We start from the raw sequence: 13446 nt of genomic DNA on the forward strand, positions 1-13446 counted from the left end.
TGTTATATGTGAGTGGAGCTGGGTTGACATGGAGGACACTACAGAAAAACTAGTGACGAGTTAGCATACTATGGGTAAAAAACAAAAAAACCCCATAAAACAAAAATTCCTCCTTGAATGCAAGTACATACCTGGCCTAATGCTGTCTAATATGCATATCTTATATATGTTTTTAGAACCCATTCTTTTCTATGCTGGCATAGATATATATATTTTATAAAAATGTTATCATTCCATAGCTCCACTTTAAATCAGCCTCAGCTTCTAAAGAGGCTGAAATATTGCACCTCTTAGGCGTCTTAGCATTTGCAGCAGACTGTTCATCATGGAGGGTTATTGTTGTTAATGGATTTTCTCCAATAACAGGAACAATAAGAACCAATCTATCATTGTGAGCGGAGAGTCTGGAGCTGGAAAGACAGTGTCTGCGAGGTATGCCATGCGCTACTTTGCCACAGTCAGTAAATCAAGCAGCAAAGCTAATGTGGAGGATAGGGTGCTGGCGTCCAATCCTATAACAGAGGTAAATATTCCATTTTTTTTTTATTAATATCTTTGTAAAAAATGTTCTATGTTATATATATGCTTGTTGGCTATTTATACGGTGTGATTAAAAAAAGAATGGTGCAGTAGTAAAGACCTGTTGTTGGATCAGCTGTGCCGGCAACAAGGATTCATCAAAGTTGCGTAGTCTTCATGATCAACAGATCTAACACCCTGTGACTTCTCTCTGTGAGGCTACATCACAGATAGTGTGTCTTTTCATGTTAATTAGCTTGTGATGTGCTATCTGTTATGAAAACCAAGGTTATACTTACTAGCTTACAGATTTAAAAAAATAGACCAAAATGACTGAAATAAACAGACCAAATGCAAAAAATCATCTAAAATCTGATCAAACGGCATTTGGTCTGCATCCATTTTTGGGCCCTTTTATTGAAAACAATAAAAATGTTCTTGTTCTTTTATTTAAAGGCCATTGGAAATGCAAAAACAACCAGAAATGATAACAGCAGTCGATTTGGGAAATACACAGAAATTAGTTTCGACAGGAGGTATCAGATAATCGGCGCCAACCTAAGAACTTACCTCCTTGAGAAATCCAGGGTCGTATTTCAGGTAAGTAAAATATCACCTGAGAGTAATAATGAAAGAAAATCTAACCCACTATTTACCTTCTATATTTTATACGGAGCCGATGTTCTTTTTTTGTATTGTAGTCTGAAAATGAAAGAAATTATCATATATTTTATCAGCTCTGTGCCTCCGCTTCCCAGCCTGAGTTCAAGGACCTTCACCTAAGTATGTCTGATAGCGTCTTGGATTTGCTATAAACATATATACCTAGAAAAAGAGATGTTTTATGTATTATTTTTTTAATTCTTTACTTAGTGAATGCAGAGAATTTTACCTACACAAATATGGGAGGCTGCATAGTCATTGACGGAGTGAATGACAGAAAAGATATGATAGACACTCAGAAAACATTTAAACTTCTAGGTGAGTGTATAGAAGGGTGGTTCATGCATTTAGGACTGTGGTTCTTTTAAAACTAGCAGACTAAAAAAATAAAGACATTAATGTCTAAAGTAAGCAGTAAGTCAACAGACTCCAGTGTTATTTCAATGATAAATCCTGGGAGCAGTGATTTTTGATGTTATGGACGCATGTCACAAGATTATTCCATCACCGCTTCCCAGAAAGCGTCGCCCAGAGTTTAGCCACTGACAAGTTATACAAAGTGTTACAATATTGTGGTGAAGTGGATTTTCCCTCCAAATGCACTTTACCTTATTGAACTATGTGCATACACAGATTTTTTTTACCCATTTTTATTCCATTTCTAAAAATCTGACCATATTTTTGCCCTTAAACGGGCCTATAATTAAGTGGCTGGCCGCTTTTTTTTAGGGGGGGGGGGGGGGGGCGGGAGTTTACATGACAAAACACACCAGTGTTTTTGCTGTAGTTTGGGAAATATGGAATAAAAATAGGGGCTAAAAATTTTGTTGTAGGCTAAAAGGCCACAAAAATGGCTACAAAAGGGCAAAAAGTCCCCAAAACAAAAAAAAAAGGCTTAAAAAGTTTTAATATTTCAGGTGCTTGTTGAACCACAAAAAAATAGCACATAAACATGGCCTCACATGTTGTCTCTGCTGTTCATCTATGTTCCTGAGGTTTATGAATGGCGATGAACTTGAAGCATGTGCCGTGTTTTACCAGATTAACCTAGATTTTCTTCTTTTCTTTGCACAATGTTTAGGTTTCAATGTTGACTTTCAGATGGATGTCTTCAAAGTTCTGGCGGCCATCCTGCATTTGGGAAATGTAGAGTTCAAGCGTGTTAGCGATGACAAGTCTTCAGTTACTGTAAGAACTGGAAATCTCGATGAGTAAACATTTGCTTAGGGGCACCTGGAATACACTGCTGTAAATCGAGGAGGAGATTCCATATCTTTTCATGCCTTAATAACTATATTGTAAATATGTTTACCAAATGGCATTTTACCAGTGTCTGCTCAAGTCCAGTTGTTCGGCCTCAAGCATGCTCGAGTTGCACCCATATTTACTCACCTTGACCAATTCATTTGGGTATAAAAATCACATGACTATCTGGTCATATTTTCCAACATGTACTCTCTAGGCCGGCGTTAGCACAGGGCTTGCCAAGGCAAGTGCCTGGGCCCACAGTGCCTCTAGGAGCCCAGAGAGAGAGAGGGGCCCAGTGTTCTAACATTCAGCCTCCTCATTGTAGTGTAGGGGGAGCATTGAACATCAGAAGACACAGTAAAAAAATGAGCAGGACCTGCACAAAGAAAGAAAAGGATGAAGGACCTGATCACATGACCCGCAGGTCCTCAACCTTATAGTGTAGAGAGCAGCCAGAGAGGAAGAGGGAGAAGACTGAGCTGTAAGTGCTGTGTGTATGTGTCAGCCAGTCAGTGTCTGTGTCAGTCAAATTTTACAATAGGATTACTGGCACAGGAAGATAAAATAAATCATATTGTGAATCCACTGGTTGTCTTTGCAGTTTATATAGGATTGCATTAGAGGTTGTAGTGATGTTGTTCATACTTGCTTCGCCTTCGAATTTCACTTTCTTGTCAATTATACCACAATATTGTGATTTTTTTCTTGACAGAAAAATGACAAACACCTTCAGATATTTTGCCAGCTTCTAAACCTGGAAGTAGAAAAGGTGGCACAATGGCTGTGCAATAGGAAAATTGTCACCACATCAGATACTGTCATCAAACCTATGACAAAGCTTCAGGCTGAAAATGGAAGAGATGCTCTGGCTAAAAAGATATACTCTCATTTATTTGATCATGTGATTGAAAAAATCAATAAAGCACTGCAGTTCCCTGGGAAGCAGCATACATTCATCGGGGTACTTGATATATATGGGTAAGTTAGTAGCTGCTATGGTGTAACATGGGGCCATTCTGAAGTCTGAAGACTTATTTTTAAGATGAAAAGAAACGTATCAGTGAAAGATTTCTTAAAAGTCTTATCCAGGCAGTATTATATTTTGCTAGGGATGGCTTAAAAGAAAAAGCAAAACAAAATAAAATAAAATAAAATACATACTTACTTTCCTGGGTTTCCCATGGCTCCCGGTAAAATATCATCCAGTCCTTTGCTTGTTCCACTACTTCCAAGACAAAGTCCCTATAGCATTAATGACCCACTCAGCCAGTCACTGCTGAGAACAGTTCGTCTTAGAAGTGGGGGGATGAGGAGGGGACCAGATGGCCTCAACATCGAGAGCTGTGGGGGAGTAGGGTAGGTAAGTACCTCTTTTGTTATTGTCATGCTGCCCTCAATTAAATATAATACCCTTTAAGGTCTTGCCTGAATGAGCCAACACATCATCAGCTTTCGCCTTACCAAATCTGTTGTTTATGGCTACCTGTGGGGCATAGGCAGCAGAGTTAAAAAAGACTACTTCATATGAAACGTAATGCACTGTATTATTACATATAAAGTCTAATCTGTTGGTATCTGGTTGTCTGAATATACTATTTAAGAACACGTTTTTTTAATTACAGGTTTGAAACCTTTGATGTCAATAGTTTTGAACAGTTCTGCATCAATTATGCAAATGAGAAACTTCAACAGCAATTTAACATGGTATGTAGACTTCTCTGTACGCTACAATTACATTTAGTATCTGGACAGGGACCTTAAACAAGACCATTAATGTGACAGAAGTGTAGACATTCAGCTTATTACATCATTTTATAAATGCCTTTGGGTGCATTATAAAAAAATAACTTATGTTATTTGACCTAATTCCCGCTGATGGTGTTTGATCCTCAGTCCTCTGCGTGTATTCCTGCTTTTAATGACATCAGACACCTTCAGGAATTGACTGTTTAGCCAGTCACTGGCCGCAGAAGTAACCCATCTCAGCTAGTGATTGGCTGAACAGGCTAATGCCGCGAGGTGGCAACAACATGAAAACGGGATAAGGCATAGAGTACTGGAGACTGTCAGAATGGCAGTGACAGGGGAGTAGGGTGGCTAAGTATGGGATATTTTTAGTTTTGGGCTTAATTTTTTTTTTTACTTAGGCTGGGTTCACACTGCGTTTTTCTGTCCATTTAATGGAAAAAAACCTGATACATTTGTGTGCATCTGATTTGATTTGTTACATTAATGACTTACATTATTTAAAACAGACAGATCAAAATGCATCCTTTTTTTAGGGTACACAAAAAACTTCTTTTTTTTTTTTATAATGGAAGTCTATTAAAAAATGGATCAATACACAAATGCATTCGTATTTTCATATGTGAACCCATCCTTACCTGTCGTTTCAGCATCCCCGTGTACTGTATACCAGTGATGTAAAACCCAAGCAAGGTGTGAACCTAGCCTAAATTACCCATGAATATTCTTCTTATCCCTGCCCAAGCTTATTATTACAGTGCCTAATGGGTACTTTTGCTCATGTGACATATTCTCTGTAATTTCTTTTAGTTATTGCTTATAAAATTGTTCTACTATAGCTGGGTTTTCTATTTGTATATTGTGGGGAATAGCTCTGGTCGATCCTAGGTAGCAGTGCAGTAAGCAGGGACACAGACAGGATAACGTCCAATTTAAGTGTTTTTATTTCACACTTAGCGTCAAAACACTAAGCAAACCTTAACAAAGGCTTAAACACAAACAAACCCTGCTCGGCTGAGCACTTACTAGTACATAACCAATTCCTGACTATACGTGGGACCAGCTATCCAGCCCACGGGTACAAATAACAAAGTATGGTGTGGCCCATGCAATACCTTCAGTATTCCAGCAGACAGTTCTCCAGGTATGGCCACACTCAGCACTGCAGTGAGCTTCTTTTTAAGGCCCTGATGACCCCCAGCTGTGGGCTATGGAAGCCCAGGACCGAAGCCCGGGTGGAGTGAGTGTCCCACTGCCAACCTCACTCACTCCAGAAAAACAGGTCCCAGTACGTATTTTAACAATCAGTCTATGTTAGCTATGGCCAACACAGACAACCAGGCTATCAATCCTGCTTTACCTGTGTCTGGGTTAACCCCTTGGTTACCAGAGACACACCCAGGGCTTACCAGACACAGTTTAACCACTTCAGTGGCAGATATCTGTGCTCCCAAACCATGCCTCTATTACATTCCCTCCCCCTCAGTTTAGACCCACTGGGGCAAACTCCTGACATCAAACAATGGGTCCGGGACAAGGCATCCGCGTTGCCTTGCAGTCTCCCGGCTCGATGCTCCACTGAAAAACTAAAATTTTGACAAGAACCACCTTGTGACTCTTGCATTTCTCTCTTTGGACCTACTCATCCAAGTGAGGGGTGAGTGGTCAGTTATCAGACGGAACCGTCGCCCCAACAAGTAATATCTTAGTGCCTCTAAGGCCCACTTTATCGCCAGACATTTCCTTTCTACGATGCTGTAATTTTTCTCGGCTGGTGTGAGTTTTCTGCTCAGGTAGGTAATGGGATGCTCCTCTCCGTTCAGCTCCTGTGACAGAACAGCTCCCAGCCCTACCTCTGACGCATCTGTCTGCACAATAAATTCTTTCTTGAAGCTTGGCGTAATGAGGACGGGGGATCCACACAACGCCAACTTCAAGGCCTGAAAAGCGCTTTCTGCTTCTGCATTCCACCGCACCATGACTGACCCTTTTCCTTTCAAAAGGTCGGTCAGGGGAGCGGACACTGTGGCGAAGTTGGGTATAAACCGCCTGTAATACCCAACAATGCCCAAGAATGCCCTGACCTGTTTGGTGCTCACAGGTTGAGGCCATCCCTGGATAGCATCAACCTTGTTGACCTGGGGCTTAATTACACCTTGTCTGATCACATACCCCAGGTAGCGTGTCTCCTCCATCCCAACAGCACACTTCTTGGGGTTTGCAGTGAGGCCAGCTGCCCTTAGAGAGTCCACTACGGCCTGTACTTTGGCCAAGTGACTCTCCCAGCCATAGCTGAAGATGATAATATCATCCAGATATGCTGATGCGTATCTCCTGTGAGGCTTTAGCACTATGTCCATTAGGCGTTGGAACGTCGCGGGAGCCCCGTGAAGTCCGAACGGTAACACGACATAGTGGAAAAGACCCTCAGGGGTGATGAAGGCTGTCTTTTCTTTAGTGCTCTCCGTCAGGGGTACTTGCCAGTATCCCTTGGTAAGATCGAGCGTAGTGAAATACCGAGCGCTTCCCAGTCTTTCAATAAGCTCGTCTACACGTGGCATGGGATAGGCGTCAAATTTGGAAACTTCGTTTAATTTCTGAAATCGTTACAAAAACGAAGAGTCCCATCTGGTTTGGGAATCAGAACAATGGGACTGGCCCACTCACTTTTGGACTCTTCTATGACGCCTAACTGTAGCATGTTCCGTACCTCCTCTGCAATGGCCTGCCGACGTGCCTCAGGGACTCGGTATGGTCTTAGACGAATTTTTACCCCTGGCTCTGTGACAATGTCATGCTTGATTACAGACGTGTGCCCAGGTAATTCCGAAAACACGTCTGTATTCCTGGCTACAAATTCCCTAGCCTCTTGGCGTTGTCCTTTTGTGAGGGTTTCCGAAATTGTCACCTCTGCACCGGCCACCGCAGGCTTAACTGTAGCCTTAGGGGGTAGTACAGAAGGGAGATTAGCTGGAGACCTTTCTGTAAGCAGACTCTCCCTGTCCTTCCAAGCTTTCAGCAAATTGACATGGTACACCTGCTCGGGCTTCCTCCTACCAGGCTGACGTACCCTGTAGTTAACTTCCCCCACCTTCTCGATTATCTCATAGGGTCCCTGCCACTTGGCAAAAAATTTGCTTTCCACGGTAGGAATTAGAACCAAAACCCGGTCGCCCAGGTTAAAGGTCCTTACTGTGGCGGACCTGTTGTAGACCTGGCTTTGGGCCCTTTGAGCAGCCTCCATGTGCTCCTTAACAATGGGCATAATAGCCGCCATCCTGTCCTGCATACCAGCAATGTGGTCTATAATACTTTTGTGAGGGGTGGGTTCCTGCTCCCAAGTCTCCTTTGCAATATCCAGCAGGCCTCTGGGATGTCTGCCATAGATCAACTCAAAGGGAGAAAACCCAGTAGAGGCCTGTGCTACCTCCCGAATGGAAAACATTAAATAGGGTAACATTACATCCCAGTCCCTCCCATCCTTGTCCACCACCTTTTTCAGCATACTCTTCAAGGTTTTATTAAACCTTTCTACTAGTCCGTCTGTCTGAGGATGGTATACAGACGTGCGTAGCTGTTTTATGTTGAAGAGTTTACACAGTTCCTTGGTGACTTTGGACATGAAAGGGGTACCCTGATCCGTAAGGATTTCCTTGGGTAGTCCCACTCGGCAAAACATGGCAAATAGCTCCTTGGCTATCAGCTTTGCCGATGTGTGCCGCAGTGGGATGGCCTCAGGATAACGGGTAGCATAGTCCATTACTACCAGTATATGCTGGTGCCCCCGAGCAGACCTAACCAATGGACCTATCAAGTCCATGGCGATCCTTTCAAATGGGACCTCGATGATGGGTAGAGGTACCAGCGGACTTCGAAAATGTCCCATGGGTGCATGCAATTGACATTCGGGACACGACTCACAGTAACGTTTAACCTCACCGTATACCCCTGGCCAATAGAATCGCTGCAAGATACGATCCAGCGTTTTTGTGGTCCCTAGGTGTCCACCAAGCACATGTTTATGAGCCAACATCAGAACCGTTTGGCGATAAGGCTGCGGAACCAGTAATTGCTCACAGATCTCACCCCGCAACTTATCAACTCGGTATAGTAGGTCTTGGTCAACCATAAAGTGGGGAAATATTTGATCAGCATTGGCGTGCTGTGGCACCCCATTCACTACCACAACATTTTCCCTGGCCCGGACCAGTGTGGGGTCCTGGAGCTGTGCGGTGCCAAAGTTGTCACGGGATACCTCCAAATCCGACAACTGTGGCCCGGTCACAGACTCCTCAGACTCACCTGCCATTACCTCTAGGGGAAATACAGAATTAACATTATTTTCTTCACAGGTCACCCCTACGGCAGGTACCCCAGAGTCTGGGTCATTGGGCTCAGGGTCTAGGTCTTGTCCTTTCTGTTTGGGGGGTACTCTAGGCGGTGGGCTCCCCGACCTTTAATTTCTCCGCCACAGAGTCCAGAACAAGGGGAAGTCCCGTCCCAAAATAAGGTCATGGGGCAAGTTTATGACAACCCCTACCTCATGTTGTCTCTCTCCACAGGAGGTCTGGATGGCAACAGTCACGGTGGGATAGACCTTTACATCTCCATGAATACACAGGACCCCTACTGTGTGGCCAGTTACAGACCCAGGGTCGATATGGGACCCACTAATTAGTGTCACCCGACTTCCAGAGTCCAGCAGGGCCAGGACCTGGCGCCCTGCTACCGTCACCTGGCATAGGTGGCACTCATCGACAGAGCCTGGAATGGCAGCCGTATAAACCGGGGCTGCATAAAGGGACACCCTCCGTGCAGAGCTGCAGTCCATAGGCTCAGTTACGTGGGGGCAATTGGCTGCAATATGGCCAGGCTCCTGGCAGGACCAACAGATGGGAGCCTCCCCCCTCCTCCTCCCCTGGGGTATCTCCCGAACATAGGGATTTGATCTGGCAGATACCATGGGCCTTCGGGGCTTAGGGTTGGCCGGGGACTGAGAGGCCTTCTTTGTCAGAGCTTGGGTAGCCCAGTACCTCTCCACCATCCCCACCAGAGCATTAACATCAGTTGGGTCCCCATGCCCCACCCACTGCTGTATCTCCCCCGGCAAGGCCCTCAGAAAGCGGTCCAAGACAACCTTCTCCACCATCTGGGCCGGGGTTGATGTCTCCGGCTGAAGCCACTTGCGGACCAGGTGGATGAGGTGGTGCATCTGGGCCCTGGGTGGTAATGCCTCTTGGTACCTCCAGCTATGGACTCTTTGAGCCCGAAGGTGTAGATCAACTCCTAAGCAGGCTAAGATCTCTGCTTTCACTGTGGCATAATCCCGGGCTTCCTGCACGCTTAGGTCAAAGTAGGCCTGCTGTGGCTCTGCGATGAGAAAAGGTGCCAACACCTCAGCCCAGTATTGCTGCGGCAGCCTTTCGCGGGTGGCCAATCTTTCGAAGCCCATCAGGAATGCCTCTACGTCATCCTCAGACGTCATCTTTGTCATGGCTTTCCGGACTTCCCTCCTGGCGTCATGTTCCGGCATCGCTGCACCCAGCTTTTGTTGTGCAGCCGCTAGTGCTGTCATCTGCTGTGCTAGCAGTCTGTTAGTTTCTTGCTGCTGTAAGTTGGACTGAACCAGCTGCTTAATCAGCTCCTCCATGGTTGTGGCTTTTTGCTTCAGCACTGTTGAAAGCCAGGACATGCAACAAGTGTATGCTTCACTGCACCATGCCCGCTCCGAGCCACCATATGTGGGGAATAGCTCTGGTCGATTCTAGGTAGCAGTGCAGTAAGCAGGGACACAGACAGGATAACGTCCAATTTAAGTGTTTTTATTTCACACTTAGCGTCAAAACACAAAGCAAACCTTAACAAAGGCTTAAACACAAACAAACCCTGCTCGGCTGAGCACTTACTAGTACATAACCGCTCCCTGACTATACGTGTGACCAGCTATCCAGCCCACGGGTACAAATAACAAAGTATGGTGTGGCCCATGCAATACCTTCAGTATTCCAGCAGACAGTTCTCCAGGTATGGCCACACTCAGCACTGCAGTGAGCTTCTTTTTAAGGCCCTGATGACCCCCAGCTGTGGGCTATGGAAGCCCAGGACCGAAGCCCGGGTGGAGTGAGCGTCCCACTGCCAACCTCACTCACTCCAGAAAAACAGGTCCCAGTACGTATTTTAACAATCAGTCTATGTTAGCTATGGCCAACACAGACAACCAGGCTATCAATCCTGCTTTACCTGTGTCTGGGTTAACCCCTTGGTTACCAGAGACACACCCAGGGCTTACCAGACACAGTTTAACCACTTCAGTGGCAGATATCTGTGCTCCCAAACCATGCCTCTCTTACAATATGGACTACATTTATGTTGTATTAGATTTATTGTACACTACTCTAACCAACGGAGCAGTTTAAATGTTTTAGTAAGTGCCAGATGCAGCTTAAAGGCTATGTTCACACAACGTCAAAAATAGAGAAGAGATGGCCAATTTTGATGTTTAAAAAAATGTCAGTTTTTGCCGCGATTTAATTGACTGCAATGGCAATGCATTGGAGTCAATGGGAAGACGGACGTCCAATGCACACAATGCATTGAATAACGGACGTTTTTACCACGGATGGCAAAATAATGAACATGATCATTATTTTCAGACGTCTTTTGCAAACAGCAGACATTTTGTACACCAATCATTGCACTAAGGGGAGGCTTGACAGCTAGATTACGTCCGTTTATCAAAATAATGGACGTCATTTTAAACGGAGCAGAAAAAAACTTGTGTGAACATAGCCTATGAGCAGACTGGAGCTGTTAGTCTGTGTTTCTTTAAAACCTGGCGGAAGTCATTATAACACCCTCTAATTCTCATTACGTGTACTATTTACTTAAGGGAATGTCTTGCAGTGATAATTGTGCATAGCATAGGACTAGTGCATACTACAGGTACCCTGGCAAAGCTGGTGAACTGGTTTAACAGGTTTGATAATTGCTTGTGTTAAGACATTAGGGTTATTGGGAATGTTGTATCTGTAATCCATTTACTCTTTGCTCCATGAGAATAAAGAAAGAGTTTAGTTAGAGTTTAGTTCCGGTTATCGCACATTCTTCCACATTAAGACAGATAGATTTCTAATCATGTGAATTTTCCACCGACAAAAGGTCCAGGACCCCCCATTCTCTAATGAAACATAGTCAGTAACTGGAATGTAAAATGCCAATTTTTGGGCTATTTTACATCCCAATGTAGACAAAAGCAGACACAGCTTCCAGCTCCATAAAAATCCCAAACATCATCTAAAATCATCACTGGTCAGACCAATGGCTTTCAGATAATTATTTTCCTTTAATAATGGCTTAGATTACATCATGCGATGTATACAAAAAACAAACAAACAGCTCTATGTATATATCACCTGCATCCAAAGAAAGCACAGCATCTTTATAAGCAGACATGAACTCAGTATCCTCCTGTCCTAGGTGGCAAGATTTAATAGATAAGAAAAAAAAGGTTTGTGATGTAAAATGGCCATTTTTGCTCCATTTTACACCCAAAAAAGTTATAACTAGTATAAAACTAGTTATAGTGAATGTACTTTGATCAGAAATTGAGCTTGGAAATCTGTCGCGTGTTGCAGCTGCAATAACTTGTTATTGGTAACATGAGCGCATTTACTAAATAGCTGTGATGTAGCAGGTTTACATTGTGATGTTATTTTGCCATCCAGCACTAGCCTAAATCTTTGTTTTCAGGGCAATCCCTGACTGGCTTCCTCAAAGTTAGGTACTCTGGTACTCTGAGTCCTCGGCAGTCATTTAGCCTAGATACCACCTTGGGGTGGTTACACATTCTCCAAATATTGGCCACAAACAAGGTGTTGTCAGCAAGGTCCGAAACGTGTTTTATACTACAAACTGGATATACAAATAACGTCATCCTATGTGCTCTTCCTTCACATGTATGTAATAAGTGGAATCTTGTCTTTACAATCTGTTTTAGCATGTCTTCAAACTTGAGCAAGAAGAATACATGAAGGAAGACATCCCATGGACGCTCATAGATTTCTATGACAATCAGCCAGTTATAGATCTCATTGAGGCCAAGATGGGTATTTTGGAGCTGCTTGATGAGGAATGCTTGGTAGGTACTTACTCCAGATACAGATAGTCCACCTGTAATGTGCTTGTCTTTCTGTTCCTTGTATACTGCCAGTTGATTTCCACCACTTACAACTTTTCTCTGGATTATAGATCCATTGTACTATTGTATTGTTAGTAATTGTGGATTGTTGCGCCTGCTATTTATGTAAATGTTATCACTATCATTACCTGTGTTTGCTGCCTGCAGGCGTCATTTATGAGTACAGTGCATTGCTTTTCACTCATTGAAATGACAGCAGGCGCCCTCTAGTGGATATGAAGTTAACCTTTACTACTGTATTTCACTAGCTACCACAGGGAACAGATGAAAACTGGCTGCAGAAGCTCTACAACAACTATATCAACAAGAACCCCTTGTTTGAGAAGCCTAGAATGTCTAACAGATCTTTTATTATCCAGCACTTTGCAGATAAGGTAAACATGCCCAATGCGTGGGCAGCAGCTCATCTGCTATGTGTATACATATTGCTTAGTGGTTTCAGAATAGGTCCAGTGTACAGGGTGCACAGGTATATAGACTATCAGTACTATATTTAAGTGTCCCTGTCGTTATAACTTTCAAATTCTAAATCAACATTAGATGTGCTATAAAGCAAGTTTCCAATTTACATTCAATTTTTTTTAGTTCTCATGCATTAAAATAAAGCTGAACCTGTATCCAGGTCCAGTCTCCTCAAGACAGCCTTTTAGTATTGTGTTGGTTGAAAAAAAAGACTAAACGCAGGAAGTGCAGGTCATCTGAGCGCTCACAGAGAAGGTAGTCATGTGATTGATGGACATATTGAGCCATGACACTCTGTTCTTGCCGGAACTTCCTGCATTTGGTCTATTTTTTCAATCAGCTCAAGTATAGACATATTTAAATAAGGAGATTGTTATTAGTACAAAATAGTCTGTCTATTTATATCTAATGATCAGATGAGAACATTTTCATAAAGTCAAAAGTTTTTGTTTATTTTTTGTATTTAATATCTCTTTATTAACTTTTTCACATATTTTAAAACACTAACATAATAATAATAATAATAATAATAATAATAATAATTTTTATTTATATAGCGCCAACAGATTCTGCAGCACTTTACAATTCTGGGGTACATACATAGACAAAAA

General features: G+C 43.2%; 1 protein-coding gene across 3 annotated transcripts in view; it reads left to right on the forward strand.

Annotated features, from left to right (window-relative positions):
• Positions 1–13446, forward strand: part of MYO5C (myosin VC) — an 84938-nt gene that overhangs the window by 20105 nt on the left and 51387 nt on the right. For all 3 annotated transcript variants that reach the window (XM_069982774.1, XM_069982766.1, XM_069982783.1), the window contains 9 exons: positions 367–523; positions 976–1119; positions 1221–1302; positions 1393–1500; positions 2264–2370; positions 3143–3408; positions 4053–4134; positions 12173–12313; positions 12622–12747. In XM_069982774.1, coding sequence (XP_069838875.1) covers positions 367–523; positions 976–1119; positions 1221–1302; positions 1393–1500; positions 2264–2370; positions 3143–3408; positions 4053–4134; positions 12173–12313; positions 12622–12747 — 1213 coding nt within the window. The remainder of the gene's footprint in view (positions 1–366; positions 524–975; positions 1120–1220; positions 1303–1392; positions 1501–2263; positions 2371–3142; positions 3409–4052; positions 4135–12172; positions 12314–12621; positions 12748–13446) is intronic.

Source organism: Dendropsophus ebraccatus, chromosome 1, assembly GCF_027789765.1.
Source record: "Dendropsophus ebraccatus isolate aDenEbr1 chromosome 1, aDenEbr1.pat, whole genome shotgun sequence".
NCBI lineage: Eukaryota > Metazoa > Chordata > Amphibia > Anura > Hylidae > Dendropsophus > Dendropsophus ebraccatus.